The following is a 24,763-nucleotide window of genomic DNA, read 5'->3' as shown; positions in this document are numbered from 1 at the left end:
TGAACTAGAAGCTCTCTAAGATTTTTTCCAGCTTTAAATCTGTGATCTGATCATTCTATGATCTAGAAAAATATCTGCCCCTTCAAGGTCATTCCCTACCTTAGGCACGTAAAAATGAAAGCCATTATTCCCTTTGATAAGTTCTCTGAGGACCGGTATTGTATCTTTGTATCCCACCAAATGACTATATTTAAAGTGCAGTCTCAGGCAATAAATGTCTTTGTATCCTACCAAAACACAGTACCTCACACATAGTGGGTGCTCAATAATAATTAAATTCAAGTATATGAGAACCCCCAATTGAGCAAAAATGTCACAGAGGAATAACATATAAACTAAAAATAAAGTTTTTAAAATAGCAATGATAAAGGGTTTGTTTTTGTCTCATTTTTAATTCAGTGATGCATTTCTGTTAAGACTATATTCCCTTATGGTGGGGAAAAGTTTGACATTTTCAAAGAACTTTAAGAGATTCAAACACATCTATCTGTCTCAAGAAAAGAATTGTAACAAATACTATTCTTTCATCACAATTCAATTCTGAAGACAAGGTTTTCCAAATTCCCACAACCCTCACTCTCACCTCTTCCTCTTCCTCCTCTCCCTCCTTGTCAATCATCTGAAGAAGCTTCTTTTTGTCATCATCAGCTTCTTCCACTGCTGCCCCATCTTCTTCCCTATAACGACTTCGCTCTCGGGCTCCAGCTTGCTTACGCCGAGTCTTCAGTTCCTCCTCTTCATCATCACGGGGCCGTTTTGTGCCCCTGTTTGGCTAAGAGAAAACAGAATCACTGCATATCAAGCTGGAGGGAACCTTAATAATCTCCAAATCTAGCCCCTCATTTTACTGATGAGGAAATACCGGATCAACAAAGCATTGAAAGCTATTTAGTGGTAGACCTGAAACTAAACTCAGGGCTCTTGATTCTTGAGTCAATGCACTTTCCACTATTACAACCAAACTTGATTTTGGGTTCTATACCCTCACATTGGCTATTCAGATTTTTTTTCCATTTTAAAAGTCAGAAGATGGCAATTTATAAATAGCATTTATTAAAATGAGTCTCATACTATAAAGCAGTAACCATCAAAACAATCTGGTATTGGCTAAGAAATAGAAGGGTGGATCAATGGAATAGACATGGAGTAAATGACCTCAGCAATCTAGTGTTTGATAAACCCTGTAAACCTTAAAATTTCACAGTCTTATGAATGTTAAAAATTTTACTCCACATTGAGGAATCCTCCAATTCCCTACTTGAAATAATTCCCTACCAGATAGTGAGAACTCTACTTGAATGTAAAAACTCCTTGCTATGGGAGTATCCCTACCCCACCCCTACTTAAGACTGCGTTAGGTAAGAAAACTCCTTGCTATGGGAGGACCTCAATTCCACCCTTACTTAAGAATGCTTTAGGGCAGAAAACTCCTTGCTAAATAATGAAAGTACTTGAAAACCATACTTATAAAGGAAAGGAGTTCTTTGAGCCATGCCTGTTTTTGGAATTGATACAATGGGATGCTAGGTGCCTATAAAGGTGGGGCAACTTGTAAACTACTTAGACCTAAAAGGTGAAAACTTACTCAGAGGTTTTTTCTTAATGAAATTAGTGGACACAGCAGCATTTTTTTTCTGACTTACTAAAGAGATTAATCTACTCAGCTCTGAATTCAAAATGGGCTGTCTTTTGGAAAACATCTATAGTGATTGGTAGATGGAAGAACTTAGGGGAGGTGACATAGGAGATTTTGCCCTTAAGAAGAGCTCAGAGAAGAGCTGAAGTCTTTCTGAAACATTCAGATTGAGGAGGTTCATTCTGAAACATTCAGATTGAGGAAGGACTGATTCTGAAACATTCAGATTGAGGAAGGACTGATTCTGAAACATTCAGATGGAGGAGGGAGCTGGTGAAAGCAGCTGAGATGATGCTGGCCTGGTGTCACTAGAATCCTTGCTTAAGCAGACCTTGTGGTGAGTGTTAAAAGACTGACTGACTGATCTCTCTCAAGACTCAGGTCTAGGCCATGTTGGCTTAAGGCCCTTCATACTTATTTACTTTTTCTCTCTTTCTCTCTTTTCTTTAATTCCATATTTGTATTAATTAAAATCTCTATAAAACCCAGTTGACTAGGATATTTGAATAATTGGGAATATTTCCCTGATGACCACCTTATATTTGATTTAAAACCAAAACACTGTAGTGAAACATATTTTCTGCAGTCAAATTTACTCACCCTCTCTTATATCTATCACAATTTATATCTTCCACCATTTTAACTCACTACAGTTTATGGGCTTCACTATTTTAAATCTCACAACCCAAAGATCCCAACTTTGGCAATAAGAACTACTTGACAGAAGCTGCTAGGAAAATTGGAAAACATTATGGAAAAAATTAGGTTGAGATTAATATCTCATATACTATACCAAGATAAGTTCAAAATGGGTATATGGATTTTTAAGAATTAATTAATTTATTTATTTAGAATATTTTTCCATGGTTACATGATTCATGTTCTTTCCCTCCCCTTTTCCTTCCCCCCTCCTAGAGCTGACAAGCAATTCCACTGGGTTATACAAGTATCATTGTCCAAAAAAAATGGATATAAGATTTAAACATAAAGAGTGATATAAGTAATTTTATAAGTGTAGTAGGTGAATATAGAATAGTTTACCTATCAGATTTACGGAAAAGGAAAGAATTTAAGAGCAAACAAGAGATAGAGAACATTACAAAATATAAAATTAATAATTTTGATTATATTAAATTAAAATAAGGTTTCTTACAAACAAAACCAATGCAACCAAGATTAGAGAAAACAACAGACTGGGGAAATTTTTATAATAGATTTCTCTGATAAAGGTCTAATTTCCCAAATATATAAAGAACTAAGTCAAATTTATAAGAAGCCACATCATTCCCCAATTGACAAATGGTCAAGGGATATAAATAAGCAGTTTTCAGATGAAAAAAATCAAAACTATCAATAATCATATGAAAAAATGTTCTAAATCTTTCATGATTAGAGAAATGCAAATCAAAACAACTCTGATGTACCACCTTACACCTAGCAGATTGGCCAATATGACAGTAAAGAAAAAGAATAAATATTGGAGAGGATGTAGTAAAACTGAAGCACTAATGCAATGCTGGTAGAGTTGTGAATTGATTTAACCATTCTGGAAGGCAATTGGAATTATGCCTAAGGGCCTTTGAAAGAATACACATACCTTTTGTTCCAGCAATACCAGTACTAGGATAAAAAATATCCCAAAGATATTTTTTAAAAAGGGGTAGGGGGACCTATTTGTACAAAAATATTTATAGCTGCACTTTTTGTGATGGCAAAGAATTGGAAACTAAAAGAATGTCCTTCAATTGGGAAATGGCTGAACAAAATGTGGTATATGATGGTGATGGAATAAGGAATGAGGAATAGGATGATTTCAGAAAAAAACTGGAAAGAACGACACAAAATAATGCAGAGTGAAATAAGCAGAACCAGGGAAACATTATACACAGTAACTGAAATATTGTGGGACAATCAAATGTGATAAAATTTTGCTACTACCAGCAATGCAATGATCCAGGACCATTCTGAGGGACTTATGAAAAAAGAATGCTATCCATCTCCAGAGAAAGAACTGTTGGAATAGAAGTGCAGATGAAAACATATGACTTATCACCTGTTTATCTGGGCATATGACTTGGGGTTTTGGTTTTATAAGACTATTCTCTTACAAAAATGAATAATATGGAAATGTTTTGAGTGATAATACATGCATAACCAAATAGAATTGCTTGTCAACCCCAGGAGCAGGGAGGGAAGAGAGGCAGGAGACAACAACAATCATGTAATTCTGGAAAATTTATGTGTAAATTTGTAATTGAAATAAAATGAAGATTAAAAAAATTTTTAAATAAGGCATAAAAATTTTCTTCCACATGGAAACTAACATGGCACCATCCATCTTCCCTAAGATACAAAATTTTTATTAGTTCCCTCCTTTTGATATTTGCCATTATAGATGACCGTCAACAAGAGGGTGCCAGTACTATAAGCAAACTGCTACTAAACAGATGAGCAGGTAAGTGATTTGGTAATATAGATAAATGTCCACTATATATGTTATTAAATATCTGACTTGTAACTGAGCATTCAAATGACAGGCCCCAATATGTTAGGGGTAAAAGACCATTCCCCTCTATAGTTAAGCTTCTTGAAGTTCCACATACCAGGTGCTTCAGCTATCCTAAGCATATGACATTTCTTAGCAAATTCAAATTATACAATTTGGTTTGTAGGGCACCACCTGCTTTTCTTCACTCTATTCCCAGTCTCCCTGGAATAGATAATAATTTGATATGATCACAACCTATTTTTGTAAGTATAAAAATTCACTACTGTCATTATAGATCGACCCTAAAAAAAATTGTTGAAAACATGACAATAATTTAAGACTATAAAAAAGTATGAAATAATTTCCATATGGGGGGGAAAAAAAGAGGGAAAACTTGCTTGATCCCACAATAGTGTAGTCTTCAAACTGGAAACCTGCAGCTCCCCAGCAGGTAAGAATTTCATCCCCTTGAGAGCACTAATTCTTTTAGGTTCATAAAACCAAGCCTGCTGTGATTCTGATTAGCATGAGCTTGCTGCAGAAGCCAAGTTAGGCAGACTCACCATGAAAAGCAGATTTCAGGATTGTTTATTCACTGGGGGCAGAGGGAGAAGGCAGTGGACTACTATTAAAAGAAAAAAGAAAATAGTGCTATAATCATGAAATACAAAATGGATGCCGAGTGACAACCTCTCTTTTAGACCTATCTCCCAACACACATATAAATTCATTCCTTTGAAATATACTTCATAGTCATACCTAGAAAAGATTTTTTACCTCTAATAACATCTAGTGAAATAGCAACTTCCTCTGAGGGATCTAAAGTAGGTCCTTTCATCTTTACCACAATCTTGGAGTTGGTAACACCATTTCTATTTACAAATGGAGAAATAGCATATTCAAGATTAAATGGTTAGGGCTACTACAAAGATCCAAAAGTCTCCAGTTCCTAACTATACTTTGTCCTGATCTGATGGGTCCTCAAAAGAGAGGAGTTTCTGAAGCTCCTCTCTAGTGAGGACTCAATCAATAATGATTCCAATAACCCATACTCCAATAGACCCAGCTGCAGAGTAATAGAGGTAAGGGGATTTGGGGAAAGAACATAAACACATCAATCAATCATTAAGCATTTATTAATCCCCAATTAAGTCCCAGAAGTTCAGGATACAAAGACAAACTCATTGAAATAGGCTGTGCCCTCAAGGAACTTCCATTTTATCAGGGGAAATGACATAAATATGTCAGTACAGATACAAAATGTACATACATATATCAATAAATACAACAATCAGGAGAAATGAGGGCACTAACTGCTAGAAGATTTGGAAAGCATCCTGTGGGTGATAGAAATATAAACCCTGTCATCACCTGGTCAATTTAAACAAAAGATCAGTGTCAGAACTAAAGGAAGCCTTAAAAGATAGAGTCCTAAGTCCTATCAAGCAATATATAAATCATCTAGAAAAGAATTAACTTTTTGATGCTCTTGAAATAAGTGTCCATTCAATGATAAGAATAAGTAAAGTATCACTCCATTCCACCAGACCATTAGTGGGATTCAACCAAAACTCAGGGCTAAGGATAGCATTCAACATTAAATCATAGGAAAAGATTGGTGTCAGAGGAACTGAATTAGAATCTAGTTCTTCCACTTACTACTTTAAGACCTTTTAAGTCCTGCAATTAAAATTCTTTGTGTCCTAGTTATCTATAAAATGGAGAGACTAATATAGATGATCTCTAAAGTCTCTAGCTCCAAAGTCTTTGATATTAGACCCCGAGTCATTTCATGAAGAGTTTGGAGCAATTCAATTTAATACACATTTATTAAGCAGCTACATGGAACTATACTAGGCAGTGCAGAACAAAGATCATATACAAAGAACATAGTTCCTGCTCTGATGAGTTTACAATACAGTAGAATTTTATACTCTAAGATCTATTACTTTTCTTCTATAATTTCTCACATGTAAACAGAGAAGGTTGGATTTAATCTTGAAGATTCATTCTAGCTCTAGAACATTTTGTGTTCAATCCCCACTGCCACCCCAAAAAGAAAACCCAGCCATCGACAGTAGCAATCTACACAAGAATATATTCTAAAATCCTACATATCCAGAAGCCATCATAAGGGAAATACCAGTTCCAAAAGAAAAAGGAAAAAAAAACTAAAGAGTAGCAGGAAGTAGATATCAAAACTATTTTATTTCTCACTAAAAGAGCCAAAGAAGGGTCGATGGCTCTACCATCTGTCCCTTTACTTTGTTTTACAAGAACTACCCCCAAAAAGTTTAAGACCCTGAGAGAAGAGCTACTTTCATTCTTTATATTTATATCCCCAGTTCCAATTACAGTGTCTAGTACAGACTAAGTATTTAATAAATGCTGGTTGATTGATTCATACTAGTCACCTTTGAGGATTTATTTTTAGTATTTTGCAAAGTGATTGGAAATCTTCAAGATAAAGAAATGTCAGGAGAAATTGTTTTTAATAAAGTCATCTTTTTACTTCCACTACCCACAAGACTAGAAAAATAATTAACTGTTAATGTCTATATACATTACGCCTAGACATACAGGATTCTTTAACTCCCTATTTTAAAACTATTATAGAGTGATAACATCTGTCGAGTATTTGTTGGGTTCCAACCTCAGAGGGTCTACTTTCCAGGATATATAGATTCCCAAATGGATAAAGCTCAAGAGAGGTTTCATAATTGCTGAAAACTAAAAGTATTTTATAAAAAATATTCCCACAGGAAACAGAAACAAGACTTCTCATATAAAGCTCTGAAAGAGTTAAAAAATAAATAAGCATTTATTTGCCTAAGCTACTCTCTGCATACCCACACAATATCCAACCTAAGTACCAGGTTTTCATTTCTATGTCTCTTCCCTTTTTTTTTTTTTTAATTAAAAAGCAGTGAGAAGCTATAGTGATAATGAGGGGCTACAGGAGCATGCAGTTATATTGGGTTTAAAGTAATGTACCATAGGAAGAGGCTACATCACCAGAACGAATCCTAAATTAAAACTTCACTATGAAACCAACTCTATTTCCTCTGAGTACGCAATCTATATTATCCCCATTTATGATCTGTTTCGACCTCATTTACAATTTGGGGAAGGGGTGTGTGAAAAGGGAGATTTCTAGAATATATAATATCATTATGATAAATTATGAAAATACACAAAACATAATTATTAATACAAGGATCACATTTGTATCAGAATATAACTTTGTAAGTAATAATATGGAGGAATAAAGATAGAAAAGAAGTCTAAAATTAATACAATACAAAGTTATACAAGTAAAGAGGAAAATCTGGGTCCAAGCTCAGAAGAAAATTTTACCAACCCTTCTGTATCTCTATGGCTTCCTCCAATAAAAGTGTTTATATTTATACAGTATTAATCGACAATGTGGTACTTTTAAAAATCAATGAATCTCTGCTAATATTCTTAATATAATGCTGATTTTTATTTAAATGCTGACTTCTAAAAAAAGTAAACTAAGTATTTTAAAGAAGAGGCATACTTACAAGGGCATTTTGATTTTCACAAAAAGGCAGGAATAATTTGTTATTTTTTACTTTTTATTCTGATTTTTAATACTACATAAAATGGGTATTTTCATATACTAAATATAACAAGGGGATTGTACATAATAATACTCTGGATCTCTATTAGTACAGTCTCTTAAATAAATAATAAATTCAACATACAACTTCCAAATCCATTCTAGCCTATAATTCTATCTAGCCTTCCTTGTATCCTTTTCTGCACATTTAAATATACACACATATGAACATGTAGGTATGTTTGTGTATGTATATTATATATATATATATATATATATATATATATAAATAAAATATCCCTCCATAATCCATTTATTTTCTTCCCATTTTTTGTTTATTAGAATATACCTCTCTCCTCATCTGCCTCCAATCTCACCCTGAAATGGAAGAAAAAAGAAAAAATATCCCTTGAAACAAATATACATAGCCAAGCAAAAAAAATCCCTATATTGGCCATAACTGAAAAGATATGATTTATTCTTCATCTTAAGTCCATCCACTCTCAATCAGGAAGTGAGGAGCAGCTTCACTATCAGGCTTCTGGAATCATAGTTCTACAGTACACTGAGAAGAATTTTTAAGTCTTTTTAAGTTGTTTGTCTTTACAAAGTTGTTACTGCATAAATTGTTCTTCTAGTTTTGCTCATTTTATTCTGCATCAGTTTATACAAGCCTTCCCAAGCTTTTATGAAACCATCCCCTTAAACACCTCTGATAACATATTGTTCTGTAAGATGCATGTACTATAATCTGTTTAGCTATTCCACAATCATTGGGCACCCCCCTTAAGAGTTTCCAGTTCTTTGCTAGAACAACAACAAAAAGTTGTTATGCATATTTTTCTACACATAGGTCCTTTTCCTCTTTTTAAAAAAGCATTTTTAGGGGGTAGCTAGATAGCTCAATGGATTAATAGTCAGGTCAAGAGGTAGATCATAGATTCAAATCTGGCCTCAGACATCTTAGCTGTATGACCCTGGGAAAGTCACTTAATGCCCAACTGCCTAGCCCTTACCACTCTTCTGCCTTGAAACCAATATACAGTATTGATTCCAAGACGGAAGGTAAGGGTTTCTTCCGTCTTGGAGTCAATACTGTGTATTGGCTACAAGGCAGAAGAGTGGTAAGGGTAGGCAATGGGGGTCAAGTGACTTGCCCAGGGTCACACAGCTGGGAAGTGTCTGAGGCCAGATTTGAACCCAGTACCTCCCATCTCTAGGCCTGGCTCTCAATCCACTGAGCTACCCAGCTGCCCCCTTAAAAATTTTTTAAATAAAATAAAATAAAATAAAATAAAAGAGCTATGAATGCTCTAAACATCTTGAAAAGCAATATGGAGTTGCACTTTTTTTAAAAAACTGACTAAAATGTCTATCAAAGAGGTCACTGCTAAGTCCCCCCTCTCACAAAAGTCAAAGACAGAAGATATACAACAAAATATCCACAGTAACACTTTTTCTGATAGAGAAGTACTAGAAATTGAGCAAACATCCACCAATGTGAGGAGTATCTAAACAAGTTCTTGTACATGAATATACTGAAATATTTCTATGTCAAAAGAAACTATAAATATAAAGATGAGAAGAATGGGAGTAAACAACAAGCTTTTTTCACTTTTTTTTTCATTTACATGTACAAATGATTTTTGACAATTTTTTTCTGACCTTTTGTGATTCGGTTTTTCACCCCCATCCACAAAAAGGGGGAAATAATCTGATATAGGTTATACCAGTGCTGTCATGCAATACATATTTACATATCCCCCGTGTTGTAAGAGAAGATACATATCACATATACAATAAAAAATTCATGAAGGAAATAAAATGAAAGATGGCATGCTTTGATCTATCATCAGACTCCAACAATTCCTTCTTTGGCTGTGAAGAGCATTTTTCATCATGAGTCCCTTGTGAATATTCTGGAACCTCACCTTGCTATAATAGTTTAGTCAGTCCTTCATAGGTGATCACTGTACAAAATATGTAACTGTACACAATTCTGGTTCTGCTCACTTCACTTTGCATCAGTTTATACAAGCCTTTCCAGGGCTTTCTGTGATCATCTTATTTGTCATTTCTTATTGCAAAATAGTTTTCCCTTACAACCACATATACCACAACTTGTTCAGCCATTCCACAATTGATGGACACTCCTCAGTTTCCAATTCTATGCCACTACAAAAAGAGATGCTATAAGTATTTTTGTACAAGTAGGTCCTTTTCCCCTATCTACAATGTAACAAGCACTGCAGGAAGGGCTTGTGATTCAAAGAAATGCAAGAACACAGTCTTTGCCCTCAAAGAAGACATTCTAATGAAGAAGATAATGCAAAAACAGCAAACAAGCAATAAATATTTAGTAAGCATTTACAATATGTCAGACATTATGTAAAGTGCTGAGTATATAAAGAAAGATTAAAAAGCATCACAGGTATGTAGGAGATGTATAAAATATAAATCTCTAAGGTGATCTCAAAGGGAAGGCACTAGGGGGAAGCAAACCATGAAGAGGAAGGAGAAAAAGCTGGGAATTTGAACAGTTTTGAAGAAGGCCAGAGCAGGCTGGACACTCAAGGAAGGAAAGAATTCCAGATCTGGAAGCTGGCCATCAAATGACACACAAAATTGGAGGATGGAGTGTCATGTGATAGGATTTCCCTATGTGGATGAAATCACAGCTATGTGTGTACATGTTATTTTTCAGAAAGGCACAGACATTTCTTCTTCTTTTGGTTCTAAACTTTAGTTTATTATCTCCTGAGCTCACACCAATTTTTTCAGCTCAACTGGTTAAGTCCTAGGCAAGGCTAGAATAGAGATCCCAGGCAAGCTGAGGCTCAGATTGCTGGGAAAACCTACATGAACTGATATAGAACAAATAGAACTGGAAAAGATACATGACTACAACAATGCAAATGGGGGGAGGGACATGGAGAAAAACTGAATGTTATTTTTGTATATATTTTTTAAACCCTTACCTTCCATCTTAGATCAGTAATGTGTATTGGTTCCAAGGCAAAAGAGTGGTAAGAGCTAGGCAATGGGAGTGAAGTGTCTTGCCCAGGGTCACCCAGCTAGGAAATGTCTGAGATCATATTTGAACCCAGGACCTCCAATCGCTGGGACTGGTTCTCAATCTGCTGAGTCATCTAGTTGCCCCCTATAATTCATTAAAGTAATGGAAAAATACACCTCCCTTTCTTTTTAGGGGTGGATGAGGGGCTGGGAGGCAAATTATGGATATGCAACATTACATATACTGTCAGATTCAGTTGATATTTTAGTTTTGCTGAACTGCTTCCCCTCCTCCTTCCTTTTTTATTATTTGCTAAAAGTGATTATTTTTTTTTCTTTTTAATTTTTCTTTAAGTATTTTTCTATGGTTACATGATTCATGTACTTTCCCTCCCCTTTCCTCCCCCCACCTCCCAGAACCAACAAGCAATTCCACTGGGTTATACGTGTATTTAAAAGTGATGATTTTCTGAGTAGGGAAAGAGGAAGGACATATTTGGAAATAAAAGAGATATAAAAACAAAGTATACCCTTCGTAGAAGAGAAGGTTCTCTGTATTTCATGGAATGAATTGAGGTTTCAATGTGAAAAAAAATCATAAAAGATTAGAAGAGTATAACACAGATTGGGATACAGAAAAAATGTCAAATAGAAGAGGAAGAAATTGTAAAAAGAAACAAACTAAATACTTGGAACTTAAAAACAATAAAATTTAGGCTTTTGTATAGATTCTCTGAGGAGAGTCTCACTTGTCCTTCAAGGAATGATAAAGTAGACCCACATGTTCTGTCAAATAAGAGATCATCCAGGAAAGGTCAAAGCAAGAAAAGAAAATTAGTGGTGGTTACTGACTCATAACTGAGGGATACAATAACACATATTTATTGACCTGTTACCAGCAATGAAGAAGTCTGTCACTTCTTGGCTGATTACTTTCCTCCTCACTTGCCATATGATATGGTGAGGAAAGCAAAGAACCACAAAAAGAATAAAATAAGAGGAAAAACATGGAGGGCCAAAGGAGAGACGGGACTATTATTCTGGATGGATGGAAGAAAGGATGATAACTGACAATTTTGGGAAGGTGGAGTAGCTCATTTCTTATTTTGCTTCTGTTTTTCGGATTTGAGAGAACAAAAATAGTTAATGGAGAGCTGAAGCTCCAAATGAGTGCAGACAGAATAAGAGAGCACCTCAATGACCTTGAAAGTTGCAGTCATTTGGTCCAGAAGAATGACATCCTCAGATACATCTTTGGTTAAAGTTCTCAAGTAGGTAGTGAGGGACCAACTACCTCTCAAGGTATCCCATTCTACCCTAGGATAGCTCTAATGTTTGATTAAGTTTTTCTAATATTAAATCTCAATTTGCCTCTTTGCAACTTCCACTGGGGCAAGCAGAACAAACTTTCAAGTGCTTGAGTTCTCATGTCTCCTTGGCTTATCTTCTTCATCTTGTTCTTTTAATCAATCTTCATATGAAAGAAAGCATGGTATAGCAGAGAGATCACTGTCAGTCAGAAAGGGTTGTGTTCAAGTTCTGCCACAAAGTACTAACTAGCTGTATGACCCTGGGCAAATCATGTAATCCCTCTGGGCCCGTTTTCACATCTTTATAAATGAGAAGGTTGGCCTCAAAAACCTTGACTCTAAATAAGTGATTCTACTAATTCTATATGTTAATATGAAACAGTTCACCATCCTAGTTGTCTACTTCTGGATGTTCTCCAGTTTAGCAGGACTCTTCCAACAGAGCATGGAATAATCCAGACATAATCTGATTAGGGGGAAGTATAGTAGGACTCATTACCTCATTTTCCTGAAAGCTAGGATTTTTCTAATGTAGTCTAATATTGTACTTATTTTCTTAATTACACTCAGATTACACTGCTAATTCAAATTAAATCTGGAGTCCATTAAAACTCTCAGATCTTCTGTAACTACTGTCTAGCCATGTTTCCCCTATGTTATAAAGTCAATCTTTTAAAACTAATTGTAGAAAAGTCTACATTTAAACATGTTAGGGATTAACACAGTTTCAAAAAGTAGTCATTAACAGTTTCATGTCAATTTGGACGGAGGTCTCCAGTGGAGTATCCCAAGACCGTAGGCCTGGTTCTGTGCTATTTAAAATAGTTTAGATAAAGGTATAATGTACTAAATAACAAAGCCAGATCTAAAATGAATTTGACTACCAAAACATAAAGAGAAGTAAAGCAAATAGGTAAGAATAGGAGTCTTCCATTCTTAAAATGTTCAGAAATGAACAGACGTTCTCAAAAGAAATGCCAACTATTAACAACCATATGAAAGAATGCTCCACAATCATTAAAATAAAGGGAAATTAAAATTTTTTAAACTCTGAAATTTTGCCTCATATCCACAAATTGACAGACAAAGATGACAAAAAACTGGAACTAGGTCAAGAGACAGGCACATTAATACAATGATGGTGGTAAGTTGGTCTAACCATTCTGAAAAGCAGTTTGGAATTATGCTAAAAAGAAGTGATTAAAATGTCCATATACTACCACTACCACCACCACCCTAGGAAATTAAAAAAAAAATTTTAAGATTCTATCCACTCTAAAATATTTACAGCAACACTATTTGTAATAACAAAGAATTGAAAACAAAACAGATGCCCACTGACTAAGGAACAGTCAAACTGTGGTATATTAATGCAATGGAATATAATTGAGCTAGAAGAAATGCAAGATACAAAAAAAAAATACAGAGGAACATGAGAAAGCTGCTATGAACTAATGAAAAGTGAAATAAACAGAATGAAGAAAACAATATACATGACTATAAAAATGTCAATGGAAAGAACAAAGAAAAACCAAAACTGAATGTTGTGCAATTATATTGACCTAATTTAGTCCTAAAGAACATATGAGAATGTACCTCCTTCCTTTCTTTGCAAAGTAGAGAAATATCAGGATAGAACACCATGAATATTATTGGATTTGACTGTTCATTAATTTTGCTGAACTGTTTTTTGTTTTTTTCTTTCTCATTGTCATTTCTTTCTCTAGGTGGGTGAGGAGAAGAGATGTACTATACTGAAAAATGACAATGAAATAAAAACAGAAAATCAGAACCAAAATGTTTTTAAAAGAAAAATAACATCTTGACAGACTAGAACATTGAACTGAGTCCAGTGAAATTTCATTGGAATCAATGTAAAGTCTTAGACTTGAGTTCAAAAACTTGATTTCACAAATAAAAAAATGAAGGAGGGAGGGCTAGATAGCAGTTTGAGAATTATATAGAAGTTTTGGTGGACTGCAACCTCACCTTGAGTCAACAATGCAATATGGAAGCCAAAAAAAGCTAATGTGTTCTTAGGTTACCTTAAGAGAGGTATTGTTTGCAGGAAAAAGGAAAAGACTATCATCCCTGTATACCTTTCCTTGATCAGACTTTATCTAGAGTAACATATTCAACTATAGGAACCATGTATTAAAAAGGACAAAGACAAACTAGAAAGCATCCAAAGGAACACAATCAAGTGGGCCAAGGACCTCAAATCATGCCATTAATGAGAATCAATTCATCAGACTGTTTGACTTGGGGGGGAAAAATCGAGGGTAACAATAGGGGTGTTCAAATATCTGAAGGACTGTTTTGTGGAAGAGGAAGAAAGAAGACTTCTGCTTGGTCCTAGCAAGAACTAGAAGGAATTGGTGGGCATTGCAGAGGCAAATTTAGGCTTAATTAAAGGAAAAATGTCCCAATAACTGGAACTATTCAGAAATAGAATAAAGGCTTTATGATGCAATGGGTTTCCCTCCTCAGAGAAAGGAAAGAAAACAATGGATTGTCCACTAGTCAGATAGACTATAAAAGAAAACTGGAGTGGGAATGCATAATGGATTCTGTTAGATTACTACTAAGGTCCCTTAAAACTCTGAAAGTAAAGAATTATATGTGAAAATAAACTAAATTATATGAAGAAACTGGGGGGGCGGGGAGGGATTAAAGACATAAAGTGTTCCCACAGTCTTATAGGAAATCAAACAACTTCAGACAAGTCAAAGAAAAAGAACCAAATACTAGGTAATAAGATTTATTTTGTTTAAATAATTAAGAACCCTTGAAATTATCTAGTTTAACTTCTGCATTTTAGCAGTTAGGAAAAAGAGGCCTAAAGATGGTCATAAACAGTGTCACAAGGACTACAATCTTGGTCTCCTGACTCCCAAGTTCTATAAACATTCTTTCCACTACACCAAACTACCTCAAGAAAAAAAGCTGAAAATTCAAGACATGTAAAAAGGGAGCAGTACACAAATGAACTAAAAATCACAGATTTAAAGTTACAAATGTTGAGAGGACATGCTAATGCTCTGAGGAATAAATTGAAAAGAGGAGAGGAAAGGGAGAGACAGCTACAAATAATTATTTGGGTTCTTCCCTTTAAATAAGGTTTACTATCCCCGTGAGAGAGCAATGAAGATGAATTTTTGAGTTTTTCATTGAGAATCTCAAAATTTGTTTGCATTTGTGACACCCCCTTATCATTTAATTTCCTGATATCACTGTAACATCTGAAATGGGCCAAATGGCATAACACATTATATACATATACATAAAATAAACATACATACAGGGCATAAAAACTTAAATCAAACTTGATAGGAGGTTGGAGGAATTTTATTTTCAATTTCCAGATGCTCCTTGAAATAAATGAAGCTACATAGAATGTCACAAATAAATGTTTAAGAGTCACTGGTCTAACAAAATTTGAAATGCTCAAGAATCATTTACTGTTAATTTTTCCTATCACCATTTGTCAGACTAAAGTAGAGGTTATAAGCATTCATTTCAGACTGCAGTGAACGGCCTGACCCAGAAGTTGCAAGTGATCTTCAATAATGAGTTTTTCCCTTTCCTTTGCTGTATGTATTCACTGATGACACCTTGCAACTAGGACTTTTGTCTTCATCAATATTTGCTGTTAAAAGAAAAAAAATCATCCACATTTAACAGTTAGGGTTCCACTGCAAATCTGCTTAAAGTACCAACTGTAAATCCCTAATATAACACAACCAGAGCCCCAAAACCCAAATTAAAAATAAGAACTGTGAAAGACAATAAGAAAAAACTAATCTTATATTTAAGGCTGCCTCACTGTACATTGTTATATATCATATATATTAATATGCAAATGTACTTCATCTAAAACATTTGAAAAACATACACAGTAACCCAGAGTCACCTATCCAAAAAACTGAGTATATTCTTTCAGGGGAAAATATGAACATTCAATAAGATAGAAGATTTCCAAACATTCCTGAGGACTAACCCAGACCTAAACAAAAAAATCTGAATTCCAAACAAGAGACCCAAGAGAAGCCTAAAAAGGTAAATAAGAAAGAGAAATTATCTGTAATTCTTAAACATCATTCTTAGTAGTAGAGCAGATAGAAGGAATATACTTAGAAAGAGGGTGGAAAAGTAAACTGATTATGATGATATGATATGTAAAAAAAATTAAGAGGTAGAGGATTGCACTCAGAGAAAAGGGAAGGGAAAGATGGAATAGGGTAAAGTATATAACATGAGGTGTGAAAAATTATTACAGGGAGAGAAGGATGAAGCTGGTGACAGGCAATGCTTTTTCTTTACTCTCATTGTAACAGACTCGGAGAGGGAATAACAAATATACTCACTGGGGTATCAAATTCTCTCTTACCCTACAGAGAAGTAGGAAGGGAATAAGACAATGGAAGGGGGAGGTAAATGGAGGGAGTAGGAAGTGGGGAGTGATAAAAAGCAAAACACTGGTGAGGAGTAATGGAATGAAAGGGAATAAAGTAAAATCAAAAGGGGAAAATAAGACAGAGGGCAATACACAGTAATCATAACAGTGAATATGAATGGAATGAACTCACTCATAAAACTGAAGCGGATAGCAGAGTGGATTAAAAACCATAATCCTGCTATATATTATTTTCAAGAAACACATTTGTGGCAGGGTGACACACAGATTAAAAGAAAAAGACTGGAGCAGAATTTATTATGCATCATCTAAAGTAAAAAAAAAAAGCAGGAGTAGCAATCATAATATCAAACAAGGCTAAAGTAAAAATTGATTTGGTTAAAAGAGATAAGGAAGGAAATTACATCTTGCTAAAAGGTACTATAAACAATGAAGTAATATCAATGCTAAACATTTATGCACCAAATAGTATAGTATCCATATTTTTAAAGGAGAAAAATGAAAAACATACACAAGAACCCAATGAGTTATAGTCATTTCTATCCCATTTGTAAAGTGGAGATTTGAACCCTAGACTTCAATCCCCAGAAGTCCTTGGTATTTCCCAGAATTCCCTATAATATCACCTGAGTCACCACCTGGGGGAGATCACAATTTGTATTTAAACTGGCTGTAACGCCTACTTTGGCCTCTCTCTTCCTCTACTCAGTGATGGCAATATGTAGTAAGTAAAATGTGAATGGGCTAATCAGCCCTAGCCACATGTTTATTATTTTGTATCCTTGATTTCTAATAATCTTTAATAAACCTCAAAAAATATATTTTATCAATAGAGACTAATTTAATTTTTACACTCAAAATTATTTATTTATTTTGTTTGTTAAGCACCTATCTACATAACACTCCTAGTGCTAGTTACCAAGAATAGGGAAATTTTTAAAAATGACAGAGAAAGAGGGAAAAAGAATCAAATTATCATTTGCTCTGTCACAAAAAAGAACCAGAGAGCAAACTCACTATAAGTTTTAAAGTAAAAATAAAGTTATTTAAATAATTAATCCTATGTCTTATGTATATGAGAGCCATGATTGCCCACATGGTAAGATACTTATCAGCGTCTAAACCAATACAGAAAACACCTGCTATAACAAAAATCAAAATTAAAGATTTAGATAAATCTATAATATGATTGGCTAACATTTATCATTGGGGTTTATCATCCAAATCATTAATCACAAAGACAACATTATCAATTTTTTCCTACAAAAAGTATATTTTAGTCCACAATCCATATTCTTCCCAACTCCTAGAAAGTTATATCTTTCTTTTTTAGAAGGTACTTACTATATTTAGTAAAGAAGTTACTTTGTTTTTAGATTAATTTTGTAGATTTATCAGAAAATGAAATGACAAATTGGCATTGAAGCTAACTGAGGCTTATCTTCCACTAAGGTTATTCTCTAATTCCTCAACAAAGCATGGAAAGGATTCTGAATTCTTGGAAGATTAAGCCAAAGCTGGGGTTGGAATCCAACTAGAAAGGTTTACAATGGAGGCCCAGGCTTGGTACTTTCTGTCCCTTGAAGATTAACCTATCTGCTCAGAGGATCATCACCTGAACACTGGCTACCCAAGAATAATGAGGAGAGGATGTACACATTTTTTATCATAGCCAACTCATAAAGATTATCTATGAAGTTCTGAAAAGTCATGATGAAATCACAAATGATTGATTATTCCAAAGTAAAGTAAATGAAACAGAAAAAGTTAGCAGATAAACCATGACAAGAACTTTAACATCTATGAGCCACCTCAGTATTCCTTCTCCACATTTCATATATCACAAGTTGCTGTGACCAAATAGGTGACCAGGTATCCAACTCTCTAAGCAAGTGACTCTCCAGACTTAGCTAGACTAGTCTTCAGGAAATAGACATTCAGCTCATCACCCCTCCTTTCCACCTTGTTAAGATCTGTCAGAATTTGTGCTTTATTAGCATGATCTATCAGAATAAGTCTTCACTAAAAGTAATCATAGATACTTTGGGGAACGTTTTTGCCAGCTGTATCAGGATACAAATATCTTTTATTCAACAAGTTTTTAATAAGCCACTGCTTATTGTTGTAGGTACAAGGTAAGTCTTTCTTTGATTAGTCCCCAGACGAAAGTGTTCTCTCCTTCCTTTAAATTCATAACACTTTATACACCTCCAAAGTACATATCAGGTCCTAATTGGCATTCAAGTTATTTGAAATTCTAAACTGTAAGTATCCTGAGGACAGAGACTATGGGTTTATGTCCCTACACAAGGGGTGCTTTAAAAATGTGTTTTTCATAAATGAATAGAAAAGCATTACCAGTCTCATCAATAAATGTCTAAAATAAGAAATATAAGCTGTTTAAAACAATAAAGCTCCTAAATTCTACATACTCTTCCTTCAATAAGCAAATAAATTGAATAATTACATATTTGAATTTTAACTAGTTACAAATGTGAATTATTAAAGGTTTAATATTTAATATAGGTAAAATCAACAATGAGAAACATCAAATTATGGGTTATGCTCAATCTACTCACTTCCCATGACCTATTCCTCAACTCCATTTCAGCTACACAGAAATTATCACAACCTGGATCACTAGCAAATATTTTAGTCCCATGTTCCCAGTTCTGAAATTCATTTCAACTGAATGGAACCATGGCCACAGCACTGGGCCTACACTAAGGAAGAACCAAATTCAAATCCATCCTAAAATACTTGCAAGCTTTGTGACTCTGGGCAAATCACTTATCCTCTGCTTCAGTTTCCCTTACTATAAAATAGGGATCATAAATCACCTACTTCACAGGGTTATTTCAAGGAACAAATAAATTAATATCTGTAAAGCATTTAGCACAATGTCTGACACATAGTAGGTGCTTAAAGCTTGTTCTTTTAATCGGTTCAAAGTCTTTTAACTCTCCTTCATTTCCAATTTCTGCCTTTTGGTAAACAAATTAAGCTCTATCTAATTCCCTACTCTAGAATTTCTTGCTCCCTTATTCTATGGCTGATCACACCTTAACAAAACTCAAACCTCAATTACTCCAGTTATGTTCCTTCAATCATCTACACATACTTCTAGAAGCTAAGAAACCAGACTGCCTGGACCTACTAAAATCTATCTAATCTCTCAGTTGGATAGTGTGAACCTTAAAAATTCCCAGACCCTACTTTATAAGATTGGATTAAGACCATTCCCCATTTGGGCAGTGAACTCTACTTAGATCAGGAATGTGAGAACTCTAGTTCACCTATTAAGCCTGCCCTAGGGGAAGATAAAGTTGTAAACTCTTTTCTGAACAATGAAAAGTACTTAAACCCATACTTATAATAAGGCAAAAAGTTCTTAAGATAAGTACCTATAAAGGTCAAGCAACTTGTGAATTTACAAGGAACAAAGAGCTGAGAAACTTACTCAGAGCTTTCCTGGTGTGAATTACTCCAAAATTTACACCTTCTTAGGTGTGGACTAAGAATGGTCTGTCCTTTGAAAAATGTCTACTGTGATTGGTAGATGGAAGAACTTAGGGGAGGTGACATAGGAGAAAATTCCCTATATAAGGAGATAAGAAATCTGAGGAAAAAAAAAAAACAGTCTCTAAGGAGGCTGTTGGGAGAGAGCTCTGGAAACAGGCTCTTGGGGCAGTCTCTGGCTGGAACTCCCTTTGAGGAGGACTCTGGCTGGAACTCCCTCTGAGGAGACTCTGTCTCTCTCGGGTCTCCCTCAGGACAGTCAATTGGGAAAGGCTGCCTTGAAGGGTCTCTTTCGGGGACATTCGAGTTCACATTCACATTCAGATTCACATTCAGATTCAGATTCAGGATTGAGCTGGTGGAGGCAGCTGAGATGATGCTGGCCTGGTGTCACTAGAATCCTTGCTTGGACAGATCTTGTGGTGAGTGATTAAGGACTGACTGATTTCTCTCTCTTAAGACTCAGGTCTAGGCCATGTTGGCTTAAGGCCCTTCATACTTATTCCTTTCTTGCTCTTTCTTTAATTCCTCATTGTATTAATTAATTAAAATCCCTATAAAACCTAGTTGACTCGGGTATATATTCATAATTGGGAATATTTCCCTGGTGACCACCTTATATATTGATTTAAAAACAAGACACCGTAGTGAAAACAAATTTTCTGCGGTCACAATTTACTCATCTACTCTTTTATCTACAACAATTTAAGTCTTCCACTATTTTAATCACTACAGTGAAAGGCCTCCACTATTTTAACTGCCACAATAGCAAAGCAATCTATTGTTTCTCAATCTCAGTCATCACAGTGACAAGTCTTTAACCCTCTCACAGAATTCATTCTTCTCCCACCCTCTCTGCTAAGGACCTTGCCTCATACTTCAGTGAAAAAATTGAAGCCATAAACTCCAAATTTTCATTCTCCTAATCTCACATACCTCTCACATCATCCCCCACTAACATTTTTTACTGTGATTCCTGACAAATCCCTCTGACATCATCCCCAACTAACATCTTTTAGTACAGTTTCTAATGAAGAATTAGCCCTTCTTTCCAAAGCCAATCCTTCTTCATTTGCCCCTGACCATATCCCCAGCAAATTGTTCTTTTATCATTCCCAATCTTTTAAACTTTCAACCTACTGACTTCTTTCCTCCTGACCAGAAACACCATATCTCCTCCATCCTCAAAAAAAAAGAAAGAAAAGAAACCCTTAGTCAATAAACAAACAAATAAATAAATAAATTGAAGCCCTTAGTTGATCCTGCCATCCTCACTATCATACTCTATCTCTCTCTTCCTTCTCTGTCAAACTCTCTGGAAAAGTAATCTCCACTGCACTATTCCCACTCTCTTCTAAACCCTCTGCAATCTGGCTTCTGGCCTCTTTTAATCAACTGTAATAAATAACTTTCCAAAGTTAATAATGATTATTAATTGCCAAATATACTGGTCTTTTCCCAATTCTCATCCTTCATCTCTCTGCAGTATCTGACACTACTAATAATGTACTGGATACACTTTCTTCTTTTAGTATTCATGGTTTTGCCTTCTCAATTCTTCTCTTACCTTTGTTTACTATCCCTCCCCTAACTATAGGTACAGAGTGCTCCTCCCACTACCTACTCTGTCCTGGACTTCTATATACACTACCTGACTTGACAAGCTCATCAGCTCCCAAGGGTTCAACCATCTCAGATATCTGAGTACCTGACCCTAGTCTCTGCTCTGAACTACAATTATGCATCTCTAACTGACCTTGGACATCCTGTGAAATTGATGCTATATAGGAGTTTCAAATTCAACATGTCCAAAGCAGAATTCATTTAAGAACATTAAAATATGTCCTCATTCCAAACTTGCCTATTACTGTCAAGGGCACCATCATTCTCCCAAGTCACCCAGATTCACAATCTTGGTGTCACCCTCAATGCCTCATTCTCACTCCAATGTCAAATCCTGTCATTTCTACCTTCAAAGTGAAGTGTTGTCAGAACATAAAAGGCTCTGCACTTCTCCCCTAGAAGGCTGGTTTCAGCCCATTCTCCAGGTCCGAGATTTAAATATATTTATAATTCTTGTGGTCACTTTTTTGTTTCATTACTACTTCTGGATTTCTTTATGTCTTAAGTCTTTTTTTATTTCAAATTTATAAAATCACCTACTTGTCCCAAATGACTGCAAGTTCTTTTGCGAAGCCTTCACTAGCCTTAGTTTAAAAAGATGGATGTTTATATATATATATATATACATATATATTGCAAGAGAGAGAAAGAGAGACAGACAGACAGACAGACAGACTCTCCCCTCATATAACCACTACCCTAATTTAGGGACCCACTACCCTTCACCTAGATTTCTACCATAGCCTTATTTTCCTCCCTGCCTTAAGTCTCTTTCTATTCCAATATGCTCCCCACAAAGCTGCCAAGCTAATTTTTCTTCAGTGTGAGATCATATTATTTCCCTCCCCCAAAAAATGAATTCTACTGGCTCCCTATCACTTGAAGAACCAAATATATAGTCTGCTTGGCATTTAAGGCACTTCTCAACCTGGCCCCTTCTTTTTTCCAGTCTTATCATACTTTATTCCCTCCATTCATTCTACAACCCAACAGTACCAGGCTACTGGCTATTTCTTTCACATGAAATACCATTTGCCATCTTTGCATTGATCTACTGTGCACATGTTGAGGGCAGGAACAAAACTGATGTTTTTGTCCTCATTTGTATATTCTAGTATTACTTGGTTTATGACAATCACTGAAAAAATACTTTTTTGGCATGTTATTTGACAGCCATTATTTTTTAAAGCTTATTTATTATTATAGAGAGAGAATAGCAAAAGATAAAAGCTTTCTTGATTTCCAAATTATTCCTAAATTTAGGATAAATCAGCTCAAAGGTTAAGAAAATTATTTTGAAACGGCTATTATTCAAAACTGATTATCATTTCTGATGAATCCTAATATAAGGATGATTTCCTCCATCTTTATTTGATATGATATTCTAATAGTATCAGTTTCATCATATTTATAACTAATATTGAACACATAAGCAATATGGAAAAAAATGGACTTCTCTCTTAACTTCCTAAGTCAAGGGTTTACACAATGACTTCATCATTCTGTTTGAAGTGGATTCCCAGAATACTAAGCATATATATATATATATATATATATATATGTGTGTGTGTGTGTGTGTGTGTGTGTGTGAGCTCAAAACACATTCCATAACCATCTATAAGTAACTTGTGAATTGTCTGCCATTTTGTCCTCCCTTAGTATAAAGTATATAGCATATAAACAATGCAGCAACATAAAATAGTGCTATGCAAATTAGGAAGAAATTAAGAAACTAAGCAACACTACTATGAGTCACACCCAAGAGCCACTCAGCATAGCTGCTCTATGGAAGGGTAGAACCAAAGGATACTGTGTGGGAGAACTCCAGTTATCCTCCATGACATCATCTTCAAAAATTAGAGATATGTCTCTGGCATTTCTTTATAGTCAGTTAAGGAGCCAACACCCAAACATTTCTTTAAAAACTTCCAGTTCCTCTGTACTTCATCAAGATGAGCACTCCATCCACTAACACAGACCATAGCCCATCAACAACTTGGCAGCTGGTCTCAGAAAATTGCTATGGATCAAAAATTCATCCCCACACAGGCAACCTGATGACAGGCCTCTTTGATTAGTAAGGCCAGTGGTCCTTGGATGACAAAAATACCAGTCTGGTGGTCCGAACCTCTCATTAAAGCCTTGGAAAATCCAAGATCCACCCCCATGACCCCTACTATATATATATATATATGGCTGCATTACATAATGGAATAAGAAACCTATTCTTCAGCATGCTAGGTGAAGAAATAAATTAATTTTTATACACAGATTTGTTAACAGGAAAGGAATCTAATACAACTGATTAAAGTAATTCTCACTAAAGTATGAATAACTGACCAGGTGAATCTCTAATTGGTGAATTACATTCATGTCAGCAATCAAAAATTCTACTTCTTATTGGGTACAAAAGCTGGGTCTAGAATCATCTTGATATTTCACCTGTTTGTCCTTGTTTCATAACTATTATTCAGGTCTCTAACATAAAAGTTACAGGTAAGCTCATCTAGGAATGCTCAAAGCATTTAAAAACTTGAACAACATCAGAAACTGGAAAGACACAGGAGGAATGCAGTCACCTACTCCAACAAAGTTGGAAGAAGAATAGCAGATGAAGTATTGAGCAGGAAATCCAAGGAGGAAAACCACAGTGAGTCATTTTTGAGACCAATACAGCAGTGGCATAGCCAAAGACATGCTGCAATTGGGGAAAGTGTCTAGCCAGGAAGATCAGCAAAGTCTTCCTGAGTATGGGGACTATGCTGGGGCCTACATACATGTACAAACAAAAGGAAGGGGAGTGAGTCCACAGAGGTGTTGCTCCAACTGTGAAAGAGCTGGGGCAGATCTAGCTTAGATTAAGGCTAGGAAATATGATTAAGTTTCAAGGAAACAAGACTGTGGAACAGAGGTGAACCTACAACTCTGTAACTCTGATACTAGAGCAGGGTCTGCAATTAAATCCACAGCCTTGGAGCCTTCTGGGTAAACATGGCAGCAGTCTAGACTCAAGACTCATCCTCTCTTCAGCACCCACCGATACAGACTACATCAAAAGACCAAAAAAAACCAAATTCTTAAGAACGGAGGGACTCTACAGTAGGGTACAGCATTGAAGGTACATGAGATTTGGGCATTTGCACACTATAAGGGAGTGAAAAAGCCCCCACCA

At 35.3% G+C, this 24,763-nt stretch overlaps 1 protein-coding gene across 2 annotated transcripts in view; it reads right to left on the bottom strand.

The window, feature by feature from the left end:
- CTNNBL1 (catenin beta like 1) overlaps positions 1 to 24,763 on the bottom strand; it is a 230,545-nt gene that overhangs the window by 180,250 nt on the left and 25,532 nt on the right. Inside the window, exons 2-3 of one of the 2 annotated variants that reach the window (XM_007474362.3) lie at positions 4,688 to 4,749; positions 584 to 772 (exon numbers count right to left, since the gene is read on the bottom strand). In XM_007474362.3, the coding sequence (XP_007474424.1) occupies positions 584 to 772; positions 4,688 to 4,690 (192 nt within the window). In that variant the 5' untranslated portion in view covers positions 4,691 to 4,749. The remainder of the gene's footprint in view (positions 1 to 583; positions 773 to 4,687; positions 4,750 to 24,763) is intronic. The other variant, XM_007474361.2, reaches the window with a different exon arrangement.

This window comes from Monodelphis domestica, chromosome 1 (genome assembly GCF_027887165.1).
Source record: "Monodelphis domestica isolate mMonDom1 chromosome 1, mMonDom1.pri, whole genome shotgun sequence".
In the NCBI taxonomy this organism is placed as follows: domain Eukaryota; kingdom Metazoa; phylum Chordata; class Mammalia; order Didelphimorphia; family Didelphidae; genus Monodelphis; species Monodelphis domestica.
The sequence above is the reverse complement of the archived record's forward strand: the minus strand, read 5'-3'. Positions and strand labels throughout refer to the sequence as shown.